Source organism: Lutjanus erythropterus, chromosome 19 (genome assembly GCF_056507025.1).
Source record: "Lutjanus erythropterus isolate fLutEry1 chromosome 19, fLutEry1.hap2, whole genome shotgun sequence".
NCBI classification, from domain to species: Eukaryota; Metazoa; Chordata; class Actinopteri; order Lutjaniformes; family Lutjanidae; genus Lutjanus; species Lutjanus erythropterus.
In genome coordinates, this window is record NC_139335.1 from 2,580,435 (window position 1) to 2,605,211 (window position 24,777).

Consider the following 24,777-nt stretch of genomic DNA (forward strand, 5'->3'; position numbering starts at 1 on the left):
TCTTTAGATAAACTTTAATCTTTGTCTCAGAAATCACCCCAAAAATATAAAATTCAAATTGCGAAAGTAAAGTGAAAATGATACATTTTTCCAATTTAACATTTTCAGCTGCCACCATTTAATTTCCAAGCATCCAAATAATGATAAATCAGACTCACAGCTCAGTGTGAACAGCTGTTTGAATACAAATTTTGAGTGAGTTTCTAAACCTCAAATATTATCTAAAGAAAAAATTAAATTTATTAAAAAAAAAAAACAACTTTGACTCAAACTCATAAATCTAGTGAAGTTTTTACAGTTTATTTAATATTGCAAAAATGACAGATTTGGACTTTATTTTTTACAAAAATAAAATGCCCAAAGTGTCAAGAATATTCCACTGTACACTGGTGCATTTGGCATAAAAAGTAAATATAGGTAAAAACGCACAGGCGGCGGTGCAGGCGTATAGACACACACATGATACACACATCTGTACATTCACATGCTCCGTCCAGAGTCATGGCGGCGGCGTCTCACGCACCGTTTATTATGTATTTAATTACCAGATGAAGATGAAGACAGCTCGGAGGCCTTTAATCAGACCTCGTTAGACTGTGTCTCCCCGCGTTAACCAGTGTGTCAGCACTTCATTAGCTGCTTTAACGGAGCAACGTGAACTTTGGGGCAGAGGGAGAATAAACAGGGCAAATGCCAACAGTGACCCCGGCAGTTATAGCGCCCTCCGCTCATGTGTACCAATCACAAATAAGACACGCTTGTTGACAATACAACCGTGGCCAATCCGGACACGTGTTTACCTCTGAATCACATCCAATTAAGGCAATCGGATAAACATGCCCACTCTGCAATCACATCAAATCAGGGAGATGATATACGGGGCAAATTGCTGGAGGAAATTACATTCCCAGCTCAGCCAGATAAATATTTTAACAAGAAAACCCTGACCAATCCAAATATGTATCTAATGGTCTTTAATCCAGTCTGATTTGGAGACAAGTTGGTGGTAGAGACTCTGCAGTCACCGTGATCATTAAGCCCGTGTGTTTCACAGCGATGCTCGGATGTACAATAATTGGAAACGACAGGAAGCTTGTGCACAAAACAAACCCACCCCTCTCCGATCATCGTGAATTTTCCTGCATTCCTCGTTTGCTACAAAGACACGGGTTCCCCTGCGCTCACGTGTCTCATCACAGAACAAGACGTGAGCCTGAACCCAAACCAGGAGTTTTCATACAATCCGCGAGGCGTGCTGCAGAGAATACACCCATTACTGCTCGAGCAGGGACTGAAATTCACGGCCTTATTCCTGGCAGACAATGCCCGAAAGCTAGCTGTTATTCCCACAGTGGAAATGTGTCAGCTTTTAATGGGATTGTCAATAGAAATGCCTTTCCCAGAGGATCTGAGGAAGATAGACATTGTTGTTCCGACTGTTACACCGCAAACAGCGGGGTCTCGCACATTAACATACCAATCTTATCACAGCTCCAGCGCTAACACACCTCTGTGTATTTGTGGATCTACACACATGCCTACACAGCTTCATCTCCAACCTTTATCCCTCCGTCACTGCCGCTCTTAATCAATGAAAGAGACAGTTCACACTAAAATCAAAAACACGTTTTTCCTTTTACCTGTGGTGCTATTTATACATCTACATTGTTTTGCTGAGTTGCAGAGTTTTGCAGATATCGGCCGTAGAGACGTCTGCCCAAAGCACCAAAGAAAATTCATTATAAAAATTGAACTCCAGTGTCTCTTTCCAGAAATCATCATCCAGTTACTCAAGATAATCCACAGATCTTGTTATGAGCAGCTTCATGCACAAACTACTTTCTTTCTAGTTGACCAAATGCAGGAGATAAGTCTCACAGAATCAGTGACATCTTTTAAATCACTTCCTGAAACCTCTGTGATGTCATCTTTTTAATTTAAGCTTTTTATTTGTATTTATTTATTCTGACATTATGAGAATTTGTCTTATTATCCATGAGATAAATAACACACAGGATTTCTAATGACCTTAGATTGGATGATGGCTAAAATAATGAGATATTGACAGTATTGATGTGTTTGTTTTTTTGTTATTTAAATGAAGGTGTGTGTAATTAAGTGTTCATGTATGTCTGTGTGTTTGCAAATAGTTATGCAGGTATCATGTGTATCCATCGAGTTGTTGTATAATCCACTGGTTCCCAACCTGAGGTCAAAAATCACAGTGGCTCCCCAAGACTTTGTCTGCTCTGAGGCTGTCAAAATTAGATTTAACGATGAGCAGGGTTTCATTGTTTTTGTTGTATTGTTTAGTTTTTTCACTTGGCCAGTCGGTCAAAAACCCGTCCAAGGTAATGTCTTGTTTTATCAGACCCAAAGACTCCGCAAAAAACTCAAAGATATGCAGTTTAATATGATGATAAACAGGAAAAAAGGCCAGAAAACGCACCATTTTGCATGTAAACTTATTTTAATAATTAATCACTTAATCACTTTAATTGATTGTTTAGTGGAAAAATGATCACCAGATTGATCTCTAGTTGAAAAAACGAGTCCAAACATGTCAAAACAGGTATGTATTTTGATTTGGGTCCCAATGGTTTGTCATTTTTAATAAGTGGGTCTCTAGAAAAAAAGGTTTGTGAAAAACTGCTATATAAAATATATTATTATTATAGTTCTGGTAGAAAGTAGTTCCTGCATGAAACTGCTCACAATAAGGTCTGTGGATTATCTTGAGTAAACCAAAACCAAACAAAAGTGCCATTTAGTCCCATTATATTTGAGATAAAGAACGTCTCCGAAACTCTGCAACTCACACCAAAACAATTCAGACAGATAAAGAGCGCTGCAGGCCAGAGGGGGAAGATGTGTTTTTGATTTTGGGGGCGAAATGTCCTTTTAATTAAATAACGCCTTCCTGTCTTGTTGTTTAAAGGTGCTGTACAAATAAACTGACTTTGCCTCTTCTTGCTAAAACAATTTCCCCCCAGTGTAATGACAGGCGACGACAGCGTGACATAAATTATCTGGTGACTTTATAAATGGGAAAAGGGGACACATGAATGGTTTTCATCATTAACCCTCCTCTCCATCCAGCTCCCTTGCTAATTCTCTGTATCTGTAACTGCAGCTATAACACAGTCTGGTGTTATTATGTGTTGACAGGGGCTGCTGTTTAAAGTGGCTCGCCATATATAATTCATGACTCAAACGGCCTCTCGCTCCCTTTCTTTTCTGACCATCAGCACTTTCGCCTGTTGTAATGTTTCCACATGTCGGGGGCAGGCAGAAATGAAGGGACTGCCAGCTGAGCCACAGACCGACCGAGCCAGCTGCACATAACACCCACAACCACCTTTACTTACAGTTCACACACACACACACACACACACACACACACACACACATCATCCGGTGCTCACAGCATGGCATCCACCAATTATGTACTTAGTTCTCAAGCAGAGAATATTCAGCAGAGAATCGTCAAAGGATCAAAATGAAAGTAACTACAGCAATCTGTGCCGCACAGTACATAAAAGACCCCGCCGCCGCTTTGTCACTTACATTTAATGGCACCGCTTTGTTATTTTTAGACATTAATATTTCAGTATGATAATCATAAACAAACAAGACCACAGTCGAGACAACAACCAGTAGCCTCTCACATCTCATGCTAACTGTTCGTTAGCTGCTCCCCTTCAAAATGAGGACCACGTTTCCCATGAAACCCAAAGCTCACTGTCTAAAACTCAATTTTCTCCTCCAGTTAAAGGTTTTCTTTATGTGTCTGCTGGAGAGGATAAACAGGCTGAAAGATATTTTCCCAAGAAGCAGGCCTCTCTCTCTGTTCAGTGGTGTGAAGATACTCTGCAGACCGGTGTCTGTTTGCAGCCCTCTTGACTTTAAGTGTTTGAAGAAGAGCGCGCCCACCGCTGCGATCAAAGCGGTGCAAAAAAAGCAACAAAAAAACCCACACGCGTCCACATTCACTGGAGACGAGTCAAACAAAACTACGTTTTCGGTGTTTGATTCATCTAATTATGATCATGTCTCTTTTTTAAGGTTTAAATTCTCCAAACTCTCACAACCATCTACAGACTAATGTTTCAGTGTATACTGGCTGTGCAATATTAATATTTCAGGTGTAATTTTTTTCTCTTCAAACTGTGCAACGTCAATATTCCCTGTGTGCAACAGTGTAAACTCTACTGTTGAGTCTATTTCTTGTTTATATAACATATATTGTTATTCTTTTATATTTCCTCTTGCTTATATTGTTCCCATTTTTTATATTTCTTTTTATTTATGTCATTCCTATTTTTTTATTTCTTAACATTCCTCTTGTTTATTTCAGTCCTATTGTTTATGTTTCCTCTCACTTGTATTGGTCATATTTTTATATTTCATCTTGTTTAAATTGTTGTTTACTTATTTATTATTTGTTGCTTCCTACATTTGTTTTTTTATATTTTGCTGCTGTAAAAGTTCTCCCCAGTTGTGAGACTAATAAAGGATTATCTTTTCTTATTTTAATTAATTTATTTATCTATTTATCATCTTTTTTTAGCCTTACCAGCAGCGAGGCTGGATGTCAGAGTCGATCTGTCTGTCAGTCGGTCTGCTGTTTTGGTCCAGACTGAAATATCTCAAAAACTTTTACTGGACTGCCAACAAACTTGTAAGTTTCAGTTGTATGTTCTGTTTAGCGCTAATTAGTAAATGCTAGCATGCTTACATTCTAAACAAAGACGATGAGCACAATAAACATCACGCATGTTGATGTAAGCGTTTAGCTCTAAGCTCGGTTTTACCCGAGTTCAGCCTCACAGAGCAGTTAGCACAGCTGAAGACTCCTGAGTCTCTTATTTGATAGAAATAAAACGTTTGTTCATCAACAATCATCATTTATATTCACAATCAGATTGCTTTTCCTGACTGTCAATCAATACTTATGAAGCTGGAGAGTCATTGTGCTTCATGCATGAATGTTTTCTTATTTTTCTCTTATATTTGTTCTCAAACAAAGCAGTAAGAGGAAAATAAGTCCCACGTAAACCCATATAAGGGCAACAGACTTAGGTGCTGTGTGCAAAAACACAAAGCCACAAGCCGCTGATGTCTGACAGGTGATGTTCTACTCAGAAAAAAGAAGAAAAGAAATGAAAAGGACAGGAAATACCACAGACAGACAGCGAAACACTGGAGCATCATGGGAGAGGTTTGTCCTGTCGGGGGTGTGCAGCAGGTGTAGCCAGGCTGTGTGCTCCTCTTTGCCTCTGCAGGAAACATCTCAGCTTTCTTCAAGATTAAACATCATGATTCTGTGCATCATGGATTAGTTCTCAGTTAATTAGTATTTGAGGAAGGACAGTGTATGTGGAGATGGAGCCTTGATGTGCAAATCTGGTCTCCTGAGCAGCAGTTTGTGATCTGAATGAACTGTGGTGCTAACAGCACATCCGTCGTGTCCACAGTCTGAGAGTAATCCAGGCTTAACACTGGTTAAACAGTGGACAGACTGGGACTCGTCAGGCCGATCGCCAGTCTCTCGTTGGAAGGCCAGGATGGCAGTGAGAACTTGCAGATGAGCCGGATCAGATCGTTTTGTCTCAGATCTCAGTCGAGGCTCCAGAACGGCACACGGGTTTAGACAAATCTGTCTCGGGAACCTAATCATCTTTAACTGTAAGGATTTCAAATCATTAAAATTAACAAAATTTTTCCTGTGTTTTTCATCGTAAATTAAAATAATTTTCTTCATCATTATTAATATTTCACAGAACATTTCACAAGTTGGCTTGTGTGCGTCGTGGCTTATGTGCGGTCGATTGTGCTCTTAAACACCCCCTACAGTGAAAATCAACTTTTAATCTTGTTAACATGTCTGTGTGGCGGTTTTTATTTTTCGTGTGTTACAAGACGTATCAGGAGAAACATTTTCATGAATCCTTGAGAGCATTTTATGTTGTTTAAATTCTGATCCTACCTAAGAACAAACAGGAAGTACAAAAAGTTCACACACACACTTTAAGATCAAATCAGTTTCATGAAAATGATTCATGCATGTGTGATTCAACTACTGACCACATCCTTGAGGAGGACAGCTGATTTTCAACTTTTATATCACCAACAAAAGTTTTTTTTTTACCCTTTGCTTGACTCTTTTATTTCTCTTATTTGATATTTCCTCAATCCTCACTTGAACTGGAAGTTGTCCTGGTTCACTTTTATTCTCTTCTCACTCTCTTATTTCTGCTATAATTCAGATGCGCTTACATTAAGAACTGTGAAAGTAATGATATTTAATGCAAGAAGACTGGGATCTGAAACACTGTCACGTTTAAATTAAGTTTATCTCATCCACAGCCTGTTTTGTTCTGTCATAAATCTCCCAAACAGCCGCCATAATCATATTTAATCATTATATTGTACAGGATTCCATTATTTATTCAGGTGTTAGGTTATGATGGCAACAACATAACCAGTAAAAAGCAAGTGAATGTGTGTAAACGGAGTCATGAAGGCACGGGGTGGGGGGGATGGGGGGCCACTGTCAGTGTGAATGTAACGGTGACGACAGACGCCGGCCGCTTTATGCAGCAGATCCAGCCGTGGCGCCGCCGTCAGAAACGGATGTCGCTTTACATGATGCTTCCGAGGAAAGGACGTCTTATTACTCCTTCCACACATTTCCTCGCTCTTCACACGGATTAAGACACAAGTGAGGAAACGTTGATGCAATTTAACTTCTTCTAACCCCTACGTCAAAGTCAGCAGCATTTCTTATGGTTTTAACTTTGAGGACGCTGAGCAATGACAGCCATATGATGTCTCATAATGCTTTCACCTTCAGTGGCGGTGAGTTTAGAGACTTGATTGTTTTGTAAAATCCACATGGAAAAGACAGAAGCATAGAAAAGTTTTGCATTTGGCTCCATTTTGATGTGTGCAGTTTCCAGCCAGCAAGTTAACTTTGTCGAAATGTGATGGCCTCATTGTTTATGCTTAAAAATATTGAGGCAATGACTTATTAATGTTAAATTCCACACTTTTATATATAAGAAATTATTTTGGCGTAAGCTCACAGACTTACTTGAAGGCGTAGCGCAGGAGGAAGCTGATCTTGCCGCAGGTGTCGCCCTGTTTGCCTTCGCCCTGGTCGCCCTTGGGCCTGTAGAGCTCCGGTTTGATCTGCCCAATGCTGGTTACCTGCTCCTTCTCCTCAGCGTGGAAATCAGGGCTGGAGAGCTGGTGAGTCATGGGCTTGGGCCTAAACAGACACACAAGAGCTCAGAGGGTGAATATTAAGTGAGCGCAGCACACATAAACACACGTACTAACAACAGAAAAAAAATAAAAATCCTCTGCAAAAGTGTGATTCAGCAGCTTAATCAGAGATGCAGTGGTGGGTAAACCATCTAAACTGAGTTTAGCCTCTGTTTTCATTTGCATAAGAGTTTACACACCTTTTTTTACACATGCATGCATCATAGTAAGTGTTGTCAAATCAAGGCTAGGTGTGTGATGATGGAGTACAAACTGCAAGAAAAAACAAATGAATATCTGTTAAAAATAGAGAAATGCTCTGTGTGTTTTTTTCTGTTTTTGTAGAATTAACATCTGTAGCTGTAGTAATTATTAGCTTCAACCAGAATTTTTAGTTTCTTCGTAGCGTTTTACTAACTTTGACGTAGATTAGATGCTTAGTTAGCTAGTGTTGTTTTTTTACATTAGCTGACTTAACATGTGACTGTCCTGTATACGTCACTTTTACAGGTTTCCCAGTAAAATCTTTTGAGCATCTTCAAGATTTTGTTTGGATCTAAATACAAGAAACAAAACAAAAGGGTAAATTGGCTGAAAGGGAGTGTGGCTATGGTGGTCTGTCTCAATAAAACTTGGATGGATTCACAGACTCGCACAAGATTTTGTGGAAAGGTTGGTCACGAGCCAAAGGACATGCCAACTGGCGAAAAAGAGGGTGTGGCCTATAAAAAAATAAATCGATTTACATAACGAGACAAAACCCATGAACTTCGTTTGTTGTAGACTGTTATGGGAGAGACTGTTGCACTCAGCAGAGTTCAGTTTTATTTGGACTGAGTTCAGTTCCTTATACTTTAATCGAGTGTTCGATACCGCATCACAGCTGTTTTCCAAGATGAAACTTCATATATGAAAAGTAAAAAAAAAAAAAAGATTCCTCTACAGCTTTCATAAAAGGCGAGAAAGATAAAAGCCAACATCATGCAATCAATAGGGCAAATACCATGTGGTCACAAAAAAACATGTTTTTTAGCAGTAAAAGTCCTCCTTTTATTACCTTTTCACTCATGTTTTTCAATCAATTTTTCCTTTAATAAACGCTAGCTGGAGGCTAAAGTTCACTCCTGTTTTTATTCACCACTATATGTCTGAGTTTAACACACAGCCCGCTCGTTCTACAGTCAAATAAAAAATGTACACATTAAAGTCCAGATTAAACAGTGTTTTGAGAGTATTTCTGAGATTTAATGTTGAAAAGTGGGCGTGTCATAACCCGATGTACCATGCTGCTGCTAGCTAGCTAACCAGTGAGTCTTTGCTCCGTGCTGCTAAGAGCTGAAGATTGATGAACAGTTGGATGTAATGATTTTACTGGGTGACATTAGTTCAAGCCTACGTAAGCATACATCACAATTTTACTTTAGAGGAAGAAGTTACTGGATTTTGGTAGAAGAATTTAAAAAAATCTTTAGTAATTTTTGGCATATATTGTTAATTAGATGGGGCTAAATGACTTTTTTTAATTTCATCTCGACTTTAAAGCCATAGACACTTCCATGCACTCAACACTGACCGTGAGGTGACCTGCTGCTGGGAATGAGCGTTGGGCAGGTCTTTATGGGGCTGGGCTCCGACCTCTGAGTTGGGAACATCTGGAGACGTCTGACTCAGCTTCAGAGTCCCTAAGAGAGCGAGAAAAGGGAGAAAAGGGCCGAGACAATCCGTGATGACTCACATGTCTGTTTTGTCTGTCAGTGCTATTGTGGCCTTGGTCGTTACATCAGCTGAGAACAGCATTGTTGTTGTTGTTTCGTAACGCAGGGCCGGCATCATTGATGCCATTGATTGTATTGCATTGATTTAACCAGAGAGTGATTTACCAGCAGAGAGAAGGGAAGGAATGAGCAGATATATTTACAACAGCAGGACATGAGGCAGCATGAAAGGCATATACAACAAAGAGATATGAAGGGAGCTACATGCAACTGCAATAAAGGCAGCCGGTAAACATTTGACACAGAATAATGATAAACAGCCTGCACAGGAGTTGACAGCCGGCATAAATACGACACCAGAATGTAAACTCATAGCTGTTACCTGAGCTGTTCCATCAAACCAGGTCTCAAATATCTCTCTGACATCAGTTTCTAACAGACGCGCTCTTATTGTGAAACATAGCTTCTTAGCTGTTTGTAGTTTAACTGGCTGCTTCCAACCACCTCACCATCACATTTCTTTATGTGTATTTGTGTTAAAAGAGAAATTAGTGATATATTTATTTACTTGTGAGACAAAGAAAAGCAGCCAGTCCTCCCATTTAAGGAGCTGGATCCATTAAATGTTTGGCTTTTTTTCTTCTTAAAATACGATTTAAAATGATTAACTGATAATGAAAACAGTTGCCAGTAAGTCTGACAATTGACAAATGGTTGCCTCTCTAATTTCAGTCTTTATTTTTTCATATTTGAAGATTAAATCCGGTGCCTATGTGAAATGTGAAGGGGCTGCTTGCACTAACAAACCCACACAGCATCATGAGCCAACTCGGCAGCTCCAGCGAGCTTTTGAGCTCATTGTTTTTGTTTCATGGCACATTTACTGTTTGGTTCAGTTTCACTGCTCACATCTGCCTTGTATTCAGTGGAATCAGGCAGCTGTTTTCTGCAAACGCGCTCAGATAAAACTAGCTGGTGAAGAAAGTCGAGACAATGAGGAAAGAGCTAAAGAGCTTTGAGGAGACCAAAACTAAAATAAAAGTGCATAAACTGTATGAGTTATAATCCTCATGTGGCCAGAAACATCAAGAGGCTGACCTTAATTTTCTTACTTCTTATTAATCTGCCCCTTTTTTGGAGGGTAGACTGGTTAGTCAATCAATTCATCAATTAATCAAACACGGATATTTATTTGATAGTAGATTGCTAAAATTTTACTTAAACTCGATCAATCCAATTCTGAATGGCTGATTAATTGTTCATTGATTGATCGTTATCATCTCTAGGTAGTTTATTATTTTATTTACTCAGGGAACTGTCTTTTTTTGTGCAAAGATTTGTTGATTTTAAATGATAATTTTATATTACATTTGTTGTTGTCTCTCTGGCTCGTCCTCTGAGGTCTAAGCCAGGTTAGTTTAGTTCTGATCCCGGCTGGGTGACCCGTCTCATCCGCTAATCTATTCCCTGTGCTTCCTTTTCCCACATTAATACATGTATTTCTGTCATCTATCGCATACATACACGTGTCGTATCTCACAATCTGACCAATGCTTTAACATTACCGTTTTATGATGTACACAGCCGTTAAATAATTTGACATATTTCATACACTTTCACAGGGTTTTAAAAAGTGTCAGATGGAAAAAGTTTAAGCATTAGCTTACATTAGCTAGCTACACATCTGAAATCTGTCATCATCATTACAGCTGACAAAACCCTCAGCTGTCAGATAGAACTTCAAAATCCTTGTGTTTTAACAATTACTCCTAATTTCAATTTAAAAATCTCCCAACATCATCACTGCAAACTGTCTGCAGTGCGAGAATGGAAAGCTTGACAGGCATAGCAACAGTAACTAAGAAGGGGCGGGGCTCAATTGTGACCCCGGGAGGAAACCGGGTGGAGAGGGCATTGAAAAACAGGAGTCTCCTGGGTCGGCATGTATGGCCAAGGTGATTACATGCCTTCACGCAGTACGCTGCTTTGAGAAATACACTAACTAATCCTTTAATGAGGCTGTAATCACGCTGAATACAGCTGTAATTTGTGTTAATTGAAACTTCAGCTCAAAGTCACAGATTACCTCTTTCTAAATTTTCTTCCTGTATAACTAAGCGTGTGTAATAACTCGGAGACTCTGCAAGAAAGATGAAAAATTAATAATCCCAGAATGTAGCACAACTGAGAGAAAACCCATTTATATGTACAATAATGGTCAGCATTCATCACTGTGTTGCAGCACAGATAAATTATTTTTACTGTATGTAGGTGAATGTATTAAATTCTGTAAGTTATTAAAATGAGAAGGTATTGACCGAGGCATTTCTCTTACAGTCAGACCGGGATTAAGAGATCTCACCAGCGTTGTTGGGGTAGGAGTCCATGTCCAGGTACGAGTGTTCCTGGGTCTCATGTGGCCCCCCGACCACCCCTCCGACCTCTCCCCTCTCCAGCCCCACCAGGTCAGAGAAGTGGGGGTGGTGCTGCTGGCCCAAGGAGGGGTAGAGCGAGGACGAGGAGTGGCCCTCCTTCCGCTGCAGCAGCGGGGGCAAGAGCGACGAGCCCCCGGTGCCCGCGAGGCTTCCCACGCCGGCGCTTCCGGGCAGCAGCCCCGACGTCAGGCTCAGGCCTCCGCCCTCTTTGTCCCGCCATGGCAACCAGCAGAGCTTCCAGGAGACAAAGAGGGAGACGGAGAGGAGGACGATGCCACAGAATGTCACGATGACCGACAGCAGGCTGACGGAGATCTCTACAGGAGAGAGGAGGAAGAAAACAGAAGACAGAAGATTCAACACCCACAGTGATGTCTCTATGCAATGTCATCCAGCATTTCCTCATGGTTATTAGCTTTTTAATCTGTGAAGGCTCAAGGACTGTGTCTGAGGGGTGGGTGGGGGTGTGTGTGGGCACGGAGGGGGGTGGGGGTGGAACAGAGGATGTGGGTGTTGGTGGGGAGGGTGGAGTATGACTCATCCGAATGAAAAAGTGTACAGAATAAAAGAAAAGCGCAGTTTCAGCACCAGACTGCTGGACAGTTCCAGCAACAAGCTCTGTCAGAGAGAGCAGAGTCGACTTCAGCTCCACACAGAGAACCTCTGTTGTTCTGTTTACGCTTTAGAACTGCACGTGTCACAGCCAATTATACGTAGATTCATGATGAATTCATAAATTTGTGAATACCCTATAAATATCCCATGAATATTTATAAATAAATAGACTAAATATACAATGAATATTTATAATTATTCTCAGCCATTTGAAGTCTCTTTATAAATAGCATGTTTGGGTCTGATGACTGTCTTGACAAAAGGACCAATCAGAACCCAAAATGAACGCTACACTCTGAGAAATAAAGGTGCTCACTAGAACCATAAATGGTTTTTTGGCTCGTCCCCATAGGAGAACACTTTTTGATTCCTGTTAGAACTTTTTATCAAGGTTACACTTGGAACACTTTCATACAGGTCTACCTAGAGCCCAACATAAAGGGTTATACCTAGAACCATCTGTGTTTCACCCAGAACCACATACAAAAGGTTCTACTGAGAACCCCGTAATGGTGCACAAACTCTCTGGGGGTGCTCTCCAGAACCTGACCACCTTCTAAGGGTGCTAACAAGAACCTACACATGGCCTTCAATTGAGAACTTTATATTCCAAGGGTTTTATCCAGAACACAAGGTTTTATTTAGAAACCATTTTTTGGATAGAAACCAGCCTGGGGGTTCTACCAAGAACCTTTTCTATTCCAAGGATTTTATCTAGTAAACATTCTGGGGGTTCTACCAAGGACATTCTATATTCCAAGGTTTTTTTCTAGAACATGTTCAGGGCATCCTACCGAGAACCCTTCTATATTTCAAGGGTTTTATCTAAAACACACTCAGCGGGACCTACCGAGAACCCTTTCATATTGCAAGGGTTCTATCTAGTAAACATTCTGAGGGTTCTAGCAAAAAAACGCTTTTATATTGCAAAGATTTTATCTAGAACACACTAAGGGGGGTCTACCAAGAAACATTTTCTATTCCAAGGATATTATCTAGAACATCCTCAGGGGGTTTTTACAAGAACCCACTCCGGGAGTTCTACCTGTGACCTCTTATATTCCAAGGGTTTCATCTAGAGCCCACCCAGGAAGTTCTACTGGTAACCCATTTATATTATGGTGCAAAGAACCCTTAATGAGAGAGTATTTCAACGATCCTTATAGAACTCTTTCTTTTATAAAGGGTTCTTTGGATGAAAAAGGTTCTTAATACAACTCTTAAATCTTACAAAGAACCCTTGATAAACCCTTTCTTCAAAGGAGGGTTCTTCAGAAGCAAAGGGGGAACCCTTTTAGAACCCTTGTTTCTCAGAGTGCAGGCCCAGAGCCCTGAACATGAATATTCATGGCTTGTAAGTAGACCGAGAAGACTCATTACGATACAGTGTGCAGATTTCGCTAACCGAGTATCTTCCCCACCTTGCAGCATCTCACTGGATTTTTTTTTTGCCTCTCACCATCTTGGGCTCCGTCCAGACCAGAGGGCCACCAATTAACAATCCTTCCTGTCTGCGGGCAGGCCAATCATCACCTTCGTGTAGAACAGCACAGAGGAAAGCGTTCCCCAAACCCCCCACCAGATCCACACGCAGGCCTTCGCTTTTCTTTAACCTCCTTTTTCCTTCAGTTTAGTCCAATTCAGAGTGTCTTTATGGTCATGACAAAGACATAAACACTGTTAAATCACACAAAAGAGAATGAAATTTTATCTGTAACCGGCTGACAACAAGACTGAGAGCAAATGAGTGAAAACAAGACAACAGCAGCCAATCCTCCAGCCCTGGGGTACATCTTCTGGAATTCGGTTCGCCTTCTGTCTCCACCCGCCCTCCCTCCTCTTTTTCTCTTTCGCTTTCTCCTCTCTATAATCCCCTCAAACACCCCTCGTTCCTCGCTGTCATTTCTTTTCCCATGCTGTCTGCCTCTGCACGCTTTGACTTTATTCCTCTTCTCAGCGGCTGTCTCTTTGTTCGTCACCCCTACCTTCTCTCTCCCCCTGCGCTCCCCCCTTCCTCTGCCTCCCCCTTCCTCGCGCTCTCGCTTTGGTGAATAATTCATCAGTCTGTGTATGTCATTAATCAGCACTTGTTCAAAAGATATGATTGGGGGGCCGCGGCGGTGGGGGATGGGTGAGGGGGGACATCGATCTGTCTCAGCGGAGAACACGACGGAGTGGGAAGTGAGGAGCGAGGGATGGATGGAGAGGGGAGAGAAGAAGAACGTGACGATGGAAATCAGGAGACAGGAGGAGGAGGAGGAGGGTGAAGTGATGGAGCGGGAGGAGAGGAAAGGAGGGCAAAGGAAGGTAGAAAACATCAAGGAAGAGGAGACAGGAGAATGGAGCGAGAGGAAAAATGATCCGAACCACAGAATGGCCGGCAGAGACGGGGAGAGGGTTGAAAACAGATTGGTGCACATGTTGAAACAGACATACAAGCTGACTGGGTCCATTCCCCCTTTTCATTCCCTTGGAGGAGGAGGAGGAGGAGGTGGAGGCTTGATAAAGTCGATGCAACTACCACGCCATGTGTGAAGGAGGAGAAACCGAAGAGGCGATGGTGGAGAGAGAATGAGCCCAGGAACAGAGAGATGGAGGAAAACAAGGTGACAATGATTTAGAGGGAAACCCAAAGAGGGGAGGGGTTTAAGGATGAGAAAGGTTAATGTATTGATCTGGTGGGGGAAAAACAAAGCGAGGAGGCAGAGGAGTAGGTTGTGTGTGGTTGGCAGATCAGGGTGCACTGATAAGACACGGCTGTGATCAAACGTGCGCAGGGGGACTGTCGGGGGCCAAACCACTCTCCTCCATTTGTCTCTCTTTAGGGCAGCCGCTGCACCTTCCTGAGGACTGATCCTGCCAAAGATCCATCGCTAATCCTCAAAGCATGAGAAGCCAGTCAGCGGGCGCGGGCAGGAAGGCAGGTAGGTGGGTGGGTAGGAGGTCTCTGAAGTGCACCGCGAAGAGGGACCGACACTCCTTGTCAATCAGCGACCGATGCAAGCCCACTGGGACCCGTACATCGCTCTACATCAAACACATCCCCGCTGCTTACACAAGCCATTCGCTGACAGCTTTTCGGCGGCCGCGGCCCTCCGAGGGCTCGAAGACTTCCGTCAGCAAACACCGAAAAAATCACAGCTGGTGAGCGAGGGGGCCAACGCCTAAAACCATGGCGTGACATTTCTTCACAGAGCCATCCAAATCTCCGGAGGCAACACGCAGCCAATCCAGGCTAATCTACACTGAGCCACAGATATCCACGCTAATCTGCATAACGGCGCATTGCACTTCCAAATGCTTCAATGAGAACCCACACACAATACTCTGCACACAATACACCCCACGGTGCACCTACTCAGTTGGTAAAAAAACAAAATTTGCAATCCAGCTGTGAGATAACAATTGCAGAATTCTACTGCGAGTCTTCTGGGGCTCGTAAAAGAAATGGGATGGACTTGAAGCCATTTCAATCCTGCAGATTAATATTTGATGGTTTGTTGTCCTGAGTGCACAGTAACTCTAACTACCTTTAAACATGAGCACTCCTCTTAACATTCACCTTCTCATGCCTTTAAGTCTAACATATATATTGCTGTGCTGGTCCACAATTGACAAGGTGATACTGGAATTTTTCTGCTGAAGCTTTTAATAGATAATATTCACCACTTTCATGAGAAAACGCACCATATTTTAAGTATCAGATGTCTAGTTTTTTTTTGGAGTGTAAAAGCCTGAATCAGACTATAATAGGATACTAAAAATTCAATGAATTCCTTTTGAGCGGGTGATAAGTTCCTTAAAGCAATTCCCCAAATCTTTTTAGTATCAAAGACTCGCCCCCTGTAGGCTTGAAAGGTATCTGTTCAGTTCGCAGTTTCCTGCTACTGCGGTCTGCTCGGACACACTGAATTGAAAATCCAAGCCAGTTGATGTAGTTTTTAGTGATGCAAAACACCGAGCATATGGACAGACGGGGAGGTTTATTCTGCAGGAGACGTCTGACAGGTTTCTGCGGACACTGTTCCCGCTGTAAAAGCTGGTTATCGTTGGCGTATATTTGAACTGACACGAATCAAGCTGACAACAGCCTCTGTTCTGTGTGAAGGAGGACGCTAACAATGTGTACAAATGTGAGGCTGTGATGATAGAAGGGTGCGTTTTGGGTAAAGTATTACTTTAAGAAAGGGTGAGGCCTTTTTCACAGCTGTTTTTTAGCCATGCCAATGGACTGGCTCTTCCAGTGGTAATGTTAGCATGGCTATTATTGCTGAGACATTTTGCACAGAAGTTCACGCTCCACTCAGGATGAACTGTAATCACTTTGCTGATCCTCTGACCTTTTAGATAGAAACATAATCAAAACTCTAATATACCTTCCTGCAAAACTAATCACCATCCCACCAGCCTCAGGTGTACATCCTGTTTACTGCAGCAAAAGTTAGCATGCTAACACACAGGTGAACCTGGTCATTATTACACCTGCTTAAAATGAGAATGCTAGCATTGTGACTGTGAGCACGTTAGCATGCTAACATTAGTGCCTCACACTCTTAGACATAAAGGTTTCCAAAATGGTTCTTCCTGAAGGGCCGAGGTTCTACCCAGAACCATTTGCTTCTCAAGAAAGAGTTTGTCAAGGGTTCTTTGTAAAACCCTTTTCATCCGAAGAACTGTTTTAAAAAGAAATGATTTTTGGACCTTGTCATGGCTTTCTTATACCATAATATAAAAGTATTATTGGTAGAACCCTCTGAGTATGTTCTAGGAAAAAAACGTGGAATATAGAAAGGTTCACAGTGGAAACCCCTCAGTGTCTTCTCAGTAAAACCACTGGAATATAAAAAGGTTCTCCCCGAGAGTGCTCTAGGTGAAAAGGGTGTGTGTGTGTGTGTGAGTGTGAGGGTGCAGGTGTGTCCGTTACCTGCGTCCAGCTGTCTGCCACGTCCTCTCAGCATGTAGTTGAACTCCTGGCAGCGCTCACTCTGGCTGTAGCCTCTCGGGGAGTTGAAGCACAGCTCCTCCACCAGCACCAGCGCCTTCTTACACAGGTCTTCATCCCAGTCCCCCGACATCCTCCAATCCGCATCGCACTCTCACCAGCAGTCAGCCAATGACAGCGCAGCCCTCGCCGCCCTCACCTATCGGACGGCGCTCAGGTAAGAAGAAGAGAGTTGGCCCGTCCACCTTTTACAAGGCGTGGACTGAGGAAGAGGAGGCAGAGGGGCGGCGGTAATAAAGGAAGAAGACGAGGGGCTCTGCAGGGTGTCAGGGTCCGGATCACAGACACCACGCTGACGTGTCCATGTATGACTGAGAGACACCCTCCCCTCTCACTGTCCCTGGAAGACATAAAGGGAGAGAACCTGGCAACGTGAGTGTAAGGACATAAAAGTGTACAAATCAAGTTTTGGCAGATTGGTCACCTTAACCATTAAGTGAGAACACGGATGCCAAAACCATCAGTGTGTTCCTGATAGATCATTGGCTCCGGTGCTACAGAACATCACTTTAGCATTCGCTATGAAGAGTGATACGAGGCAACTGGCACCATGCAAGGAGTGAGAAAAGCTGATCCTGTCGCAAGTCCAGTTCAAATGCTTCCAACAGGGTTCTCTCTGAGGGGCTGAGGTTCTACCCAGTACCATTTGCTTCTGAAGAACCCTTATTTAAAGAAAAGACTAGACAAGGGTTCTTTTTAAGACCAAGTGTTCCATTAAGAAGGCTTTTTGGAAGAGAGAGTTCTACTGAAATCCTTGAAGAACCTCCTGGGTGGGTTCTAGATAAAACCTATTCAGTAAAGCATTTTCTGTAAAATCCCCTGGGAGGGTTCTAGATATAAAATAAGACCTTGGAATATAGCATTCTCAGTAACTCCTTTAGTGGGTTCTAGATGAGAACAGTGGAATGTAAAAGGGTTCTTGGTAGAATCTTTCCAGTGGCCACTTGGTAAAACTCCTGGAATGTAGTGTTCTCAGTAGAACCACCTAGGGCATCCTAAATGAAACCACTGGAACATAAAAGGGTACTTGGTAGAACCTCCTGGCTGAGTTGTTATTAGAACTCCATAAGGTGCTAAAAGGTGGAAAGATTTTGGATAGATCCCTCAGGGAGGGTTCTGTGTGGAACCATTTCACCATAGATGGGTTCTCCTTTATAACCTTTCATCGGTGGTACCTGGTGAAATCTTCACAGATGGTTTCAGGTACGGCCCTCGATGCTGGGTTCTAAGTTTACGGTTCTAGTTAGACCCTTTAATTCTAAAAGTATAAATCTGTGTTGTGTTTGGCAAAATTTACCCTAAAGATTTATCCATATTATTAAAAAACTAAAACAAACACACACACACAAAAAAAACGCACATTCTCACTTAAAGGGATAGTTCACCAAAAATGAGCATTCAGTCATTTTCGACTCACCCTCACACCGATTGAAAGGCTGGTTATTAATTTTATTTTTTGTGTTTTGTTTACTAGAAAAACTGGTGGCGAGGTGGTGAGGTCTGTGAATTATCCTCATTCACCAGGCTGTAATTTCTGGCAGGACACGTTACATTTTCACAAATGAATTTCCATTTGCCTCCATTGTTAAAGGACTGGCAGCAAAAGGCTCCAGGACATTTAAAATAGCCGTATGGTCGATGTGTGGCCAGTTAGTTAATGATTCTTAACACACCCCTTGAAGTGCAAATGAAGTACTTTGAATTAAACTGAACTGAATTAAAAAGCTGTGTTCTTAGTGCGTCCATCATTACAAAAAATCCTTTCACATAACATTTTATTTAATTCCATGTTCATATCAAAAATATCACTTGATGCATGTTTAAATCGTCTTTTACTATTTAGGGACTATTTTAAATTAAATTTTCAAGTTCATCTTAGCTTTCCTTTTTATTAAACAAAACACAGACGGTGTTTTTTTTTAAAAAAGGAAATTCTCACTGCATTTAATTCATGATGTTTAATTATTTCTTGACATGTATGTATAAACACACAGTCATTTTTTTCTCTCTGTTATTTATGTATTGTTATGTTCTGTATTTCTGGATCACTGTTTAATGTTGGTTGTTTTTTTTCTGCTCATTGTGTGTGTTTCTTGTCGTTGCACTTTCCCTGCACTTATTTTATTTATTTATTTTATGCTGCTGTATGTGTGTGCAAATAAAAGAAAAATAAAATAAATTAACCCAGTTTTTAATTACAATGTAGTAAGTTGCATATTTGTCTCTTTTGGGAGGGAAACAAAGGAAATGATGAGTATCTTTGCAAAACTAAAATTGTGTATCTCATCTAAAACAAACATTGCTACAATGACTGAACTGAGTTAACATTTTATTTTCAAACGTTTATAAATGGACCACATAGTAAAATATTAATATTCAATTTCTATTACTTAAATGTCAGTCTTTTTGCTGTGAACAATGCCTGACGCTTCAGATCAACGGGGTGCCGACGTAATTGCGGGGAAACCCTACTGTCAACAATCTCCTGGAGATTCAGTGATGATGTTGGCGTCTAAAACTGACCAACAGGTCAATCATCCTGAAACTTTATGTAATCTTTGGAAGCAAAACACTCCTTACTACAATTACAGAGTAATTTAGATAATTATGAGCTTTCTTGGTTTGAGTCCCTAAAACACAAATACACTGAAGGAAGTGCAAACAGTGAGCGAGACTGTGTGCTGGTTTCTCTTTTATTTGTAATGATAGGTTACGTTTTTTCACATTATTCAACATATTGAATCTGTTGTCTGAAAGAACCACCAGCTACCTCAGATTTAGCTCCACATTCTGCTGGAGATCTATTGCACCGAAGAAAGAATCTAAATTAAAGCATTTCATTAGCTTTAATAACATCATAGAGTCGTGGTTTGTGTATTTTACCTTTATTGAACTTGACTCTCGAGGTTCTGGGCCATGGTGAATTTGCAAGCCAGACGCTCTACATGTAAAATTGTCTTTACAAATAGGTTTGGCTGAGGAATGCGGAGTTATGCCTGGAGTGCATGCATAACCTTTAGCTTGTTATTTTCCTAATGTTTCCAAGACCCAAAACGAGAGCCTGCAGACAAGTGGCTTTTTGTCTTCGCTGTTAGTTGGGAACAGAGTCGAGCTCCTAGTCATCCAGTTCCAAAAGTAAATGGTGGGTGCATCTGTTTCCGTGGTCTCTCCAACACGTCAGCATGGACTGGGAGTCGCGCTTCGGAAGCTTCCCAACATCACCTGAAAAACAGATTGACAGAATCAGTCAATAAGGTGAGGAGACACAACAAGAAGGAAAAACCATGACAATGTTTGGAGGACTACAAAATAGATTTGGGTATCAGGCAAATATTACAAATATTAGGGTATAATTCAAAGCATGGATGGTAACGGCATATATCATGGCAGTGAAAATCACATTTTCAACCTTGTTGAAATTGAAAACAGATTCAGTCTGACTGGGTGCACTTACAAAAACATATCAGACACAATTTATTATTTCTTCATGAGCATTTTAAATTTTAAATTTAAAGTAGAGATGTGCACAATCAGTCAACTACATGATTAAACATTGCCACGGTCACTAATCGACACCAGAAATCCTAGTCGGTTAAACTGTTTATCAATATTTTATTTGTGCACAATGCCAGTTAACTGTTGCCTTTAAGGTGTTATGCAGCCGCCCACCACTAGTCGGGGCTGTACTCGCTCTCGCTGTACATCGTAAGCACGTATGATCCAATGACCCACACAACCCCAGATGTTTTTATCAGCAAAGTCGGACAGACGACAGCTTGTAAAACCTGCACGGTTTGGCAGTGTTTTAATCTAGAAAATGGAAATAAGGTTGAATGTAGACTGTGTCAGAATAAAGTGGTATATAATCACTCAGCTGGAGGAACATGCTAACGTTAGCCACACTGTGTAGCAGGCTAATGTCAGCTCTGGGTCATTTGCCCGCAGACACTGTGATCCTCTTCAGTCTGAAAAGCTGAAGCATTTAGTGAGTTGTTGTCATGTTTTGTAGGTTAATGTGCAGTGTTTGTATTGAACAGCACAAAGTGTTACACATTTCAGCGGCATTTAAAATATGATTTGACGATTGTAGACTGTGATTACTGGTTTCAAATGGCTTTTAACACAGTTTTGTTCGGGCAGTGTTGGACAATATCAATTAATAAATTGTGCTCAATTTTAACTGCTTTCTGAGTGTTTTCTTACTTTTAGACTAATCAACTAGTCTAAATTAAATTTTGAGTTTAATCAACATGGAAATTAGTCGCCATTAACATCCCTATTTTAAACATGACTGGAGCTCTACTGTTACTTTCAAATTCTTCTGCAGAGGTAAAGCATTTGTATGACATCTGCATGGCAGTTATTACTGTACTCTCTTGTATTACTAGGACATATTCCACATAAAACAGAGCTCCTCTCTAAAGTACCACCACTTAAAACTACTGTTGTCTGATGTGATTTACAGATTATAGTTTTATGCTTATTGTCTGATTTTTTCAAACCTATATTGAACGTTCACCTGATGTGAGAGTCAGGGACTGTAGGAAACCTTTGTGTTTCACCTGGATGAGGGTGGTTTTGCAGAACGTCGCAGTATTTGCTTCAGCAAGCTCATGGACGAGTTCTGTGATCGTTTCAACCTGTGCTTTGAGTACACATAAAAAGCTGGGGTGGGAGAGAAAAGGCTGCTTTTATTTCCGAACCTTGGAAAATTAGTCAAAATAGACCAAATGATAATATGTGATCAGTTTATTTGATGTTTGTAAGTCTTGTGAGACCATTTGGGCAAAAATATTATACTGATACCAGAATACAGACCCCACATCTTAGTATTTTTTTTTCTTGTTTCGTCCATCTTGTCAATATATTTCATCACTATTCATTTCAGGAATGTAGTAACTGAAGTAAAGTCAGTTTATCCACATCTCTGAAATGAGGCTGAGAGTTTACTCATTAATTTTCCAATCAACTGTGTCAATCAATAAGGGGAAACGAGTATTGTGTTCCTGTTAATTGACACTGAACCGGTGTATATCTTTGTAAACTGATGATCAGATTAATATTAAAAAAATCTACTGCTGAATTTATAGTTAGGCGTGAGGTCTCCTACGTGTTTAATCTTTGGGTTGAGGCAAAGATCAGGTCAATAAACAACTTTTTATGTTACAGATTTACTGGGTTATGCAAAAAGTTTTTTGGGAGGACCCGTGAGAGTTAACTGGCCTGCTCTCTTCTTTTCACAGCTGAGTGAGACAGTTGGAGGTTGCCATCAGAGCGATAGTGGGCGGTGGCGAGCTGCTGCTTTTCTATAATGGGACAGCTATCATCCAACCCTCCTAAAAAAACAACGATGATCCACTGTTTCATGTGCCAGCTTTGCAGACATTGTCCAATCTTCTACAAAACCTCCTAAAATATCAAATGGAGGTATAATTAGATGTATTAAGTCTGGCTGCTTTATGCCTCGTCCTTTCATCCAAGAGAAACTAGACTTCCTTAGCATACAGTCTTTATTTTTGAACTCATTCTGTCTAAATAAAAGCAGGTCAATGCCCAAACTCCAGTTTCTCACAGTCTGCGAGCCTCCAGGGACTCTGACTGAGGAGGATGTATGCAAAGTTGTGTCTAATAATACAGATCTGTTGCAAAACCCCTGGTATTGACTACGCCTTTGCCAAAAATCGTGTGCGAGTCGTGGTGTGGCTGGCAAATAAATCACTGGCGAAACAATGTTCACGGTGAGGTCAGCTCACTTTTCCACCGAGCCGTTTTGTCCTTGTGATGCAGCAGCAGACCCATTTCTCAAGTAAGGTGCCTCGTTGGACAGAGGAAGGACTATTGATCATTTGATGTATGTTGTTCTGTAAAATGTCAGCGTCAGTCTTTGTGTATTGAGTGGCACCTCCCAAGCAAAGGGCTCCTTATGTGTCCATCTGTCTCACACCCATCAATCAATCACCGCATTAGGCAAAGACATACTTCACTCGGAACGAGATCCGGAACGAGAAATGCTTCCACTCCCTTTCTAGTTTTCTCCGTCTCCTCTTGAAGACAGAAACACTCTCCCTCTCTTGTTCGCCTTATGTCTCTGTCTCTTTTGAGAAGCTGATTGTCACATTAGGATAGTCTGTCAGTCTAAGGGAAACTCAGATAATGCAGAGTCTATTTATCCGTCCATCTCAGCTTGGCCTATTGCGGAAAGGAATACGAAATTACCGAATCAAAACGCCATCCAGACCCAACATCCTACACCAGCCCTCCTCTTGGCCCCCGCCGCTCTCTCCCATTAAGATAGTAAATCTGTCTGAGTGACTTTAAAACTCAGGATATCTCAATCTGAGGAATGGCTGTCTGGCACAAAACTGGCCGCCTCAAATGCCAGTGAGAGCATCAGGAGGTGGGGGGGGGCAACGAAGGAATGGACAGACAGACAGACAGACAGAAAGACAGACAGACAGAAAGAAGGATTGTGTAGCAACAGACAGAGGGAGAAAGAGACAGGGAGGGAGAGAGATAAAAGAGATGCTGACATTAAATTGGTGGCGAGACAGATAAAGAGGGAGGAGAAAAAAACTGGAGCAGAGAAGGGCAGGAAAAAAAAACATAGGAAGCTGGCGGCGAGGGGTGACACAGCAACAATGGTAATCAAGGGTTTGGGGAGGCAATTTACTACAAGCAAAATATTTACAGAGGCTGGTTATTCGCAGATAAATATGCCTTCAGAAACATGTTGACGAATCATTCCACTCTGATAGCGCCATGCCCAGGGACGCGCGGTCCCGCTGTAGTGTACAGAGCAACACTAAACCTCCCACAGACGCTCCATTGACTGCTGCTCTGCCTGGGATCAATACTCCCAGGGAACGAAATACACCACAACACAGACCGGTCGACCGGTAAGGTCACCGTCCGATCGGGCCGAGGAGACAGGACGGCATGCAAGGTCACAGCCTGATCACACGACGGGGGGAAAGGAGAGCCGGGATACGGAGGTCCTGTCCAATCACATGACGGAAACAAAGAAGAGAGGAACTGGAGGAGGTCAGTGTAGGGCTGGGTAATATACCGATATCATATCAATATCATTATCAATAATATATTCTAGACATCATCTTAGATATATTCTTATATAATGATATGACTTAAGTGTTTTCCTGGTTTTAAAGGCTGCATTAAAGGAAAACTTACCAAACTGTTAAAGGAATTATTTTTTTCTGAGTCATTATATTTACATTACTGATGTTTATCAAAAATCTATTGTGCTAATATTTTGTGAAAGCACCAGTAGCCATTCTAGAGCTGCAAGGATTAATTGATTATAAATCAATTAACAAATTAATCGTAAACTAATTTGATAATCAATTAAATTGTTTTGAGTTTGGTTTTTTTTTGCAATAAATGTCCAATTTCTGTGATTACAACTTCTCAAATGTGAATATTTTCTGGTTTCTTTAGTCCTCTTATGACAGTAAACTGAATATCTTTGTGTTTCGGACAGAACAAGACATTTGAGGAAAACAGACATTTTATGGACCAAACCACTAATCGATTTATAATCAATTAATCAAGGAAAATAATGAAAATAATCATTAGTTACAGTATTTGGTCAAAAAGATTGTGCTATATGATTTTGTCCATTTTGCCAAAACCTTAACTCTACTACAAGCAAAGGTTCTGTATTAATTTAAAGGAGAAGTCTGTAATATATTAACTGTAATCAATCATAAAATGATCATGATGT

At 41.2% G+C, this 24,777-nt stretch overlaps 1 protein-coding gene across 1 annotated transcript in view; it reads right to left on the reverse strand.

The window, feature by feature from the left end:
• The window catches only part of syt3 (synaptotagmin III), a 53,942-nt gene that overhangs the window by 23,297 nt on the left and 5,868 nt on the right, over positions 1–24,777 (reverse strand). Inside the window, exons 2-6 of the mRNA XM_084744321.1 lie at positions 19,920–20,258; positions 16,959–17,376; positions 11,347–11,736; positions 8,843–8,951; positions 7,097–7,273 (exon numbers count right to left, since the gene is read on the reverse strand). Coding sequence (XP_084600447.1) covers positions 7,097–7,273; positions 8,843–8,951; positions 11,347–11,736; positions 16,959–17,109 — 827 coding nt within the window. The 5' untranslated portion in view covers positions 17,110–17,376; positions 19,920–20,258. The remainder of the gene's footprint in view (positions 1–7,096; positions 7,274–8,842; positions 8,952–11,346; positions 11,737–16,958; positions 17,377–19,919; positions 20,259–24,777) is intronic.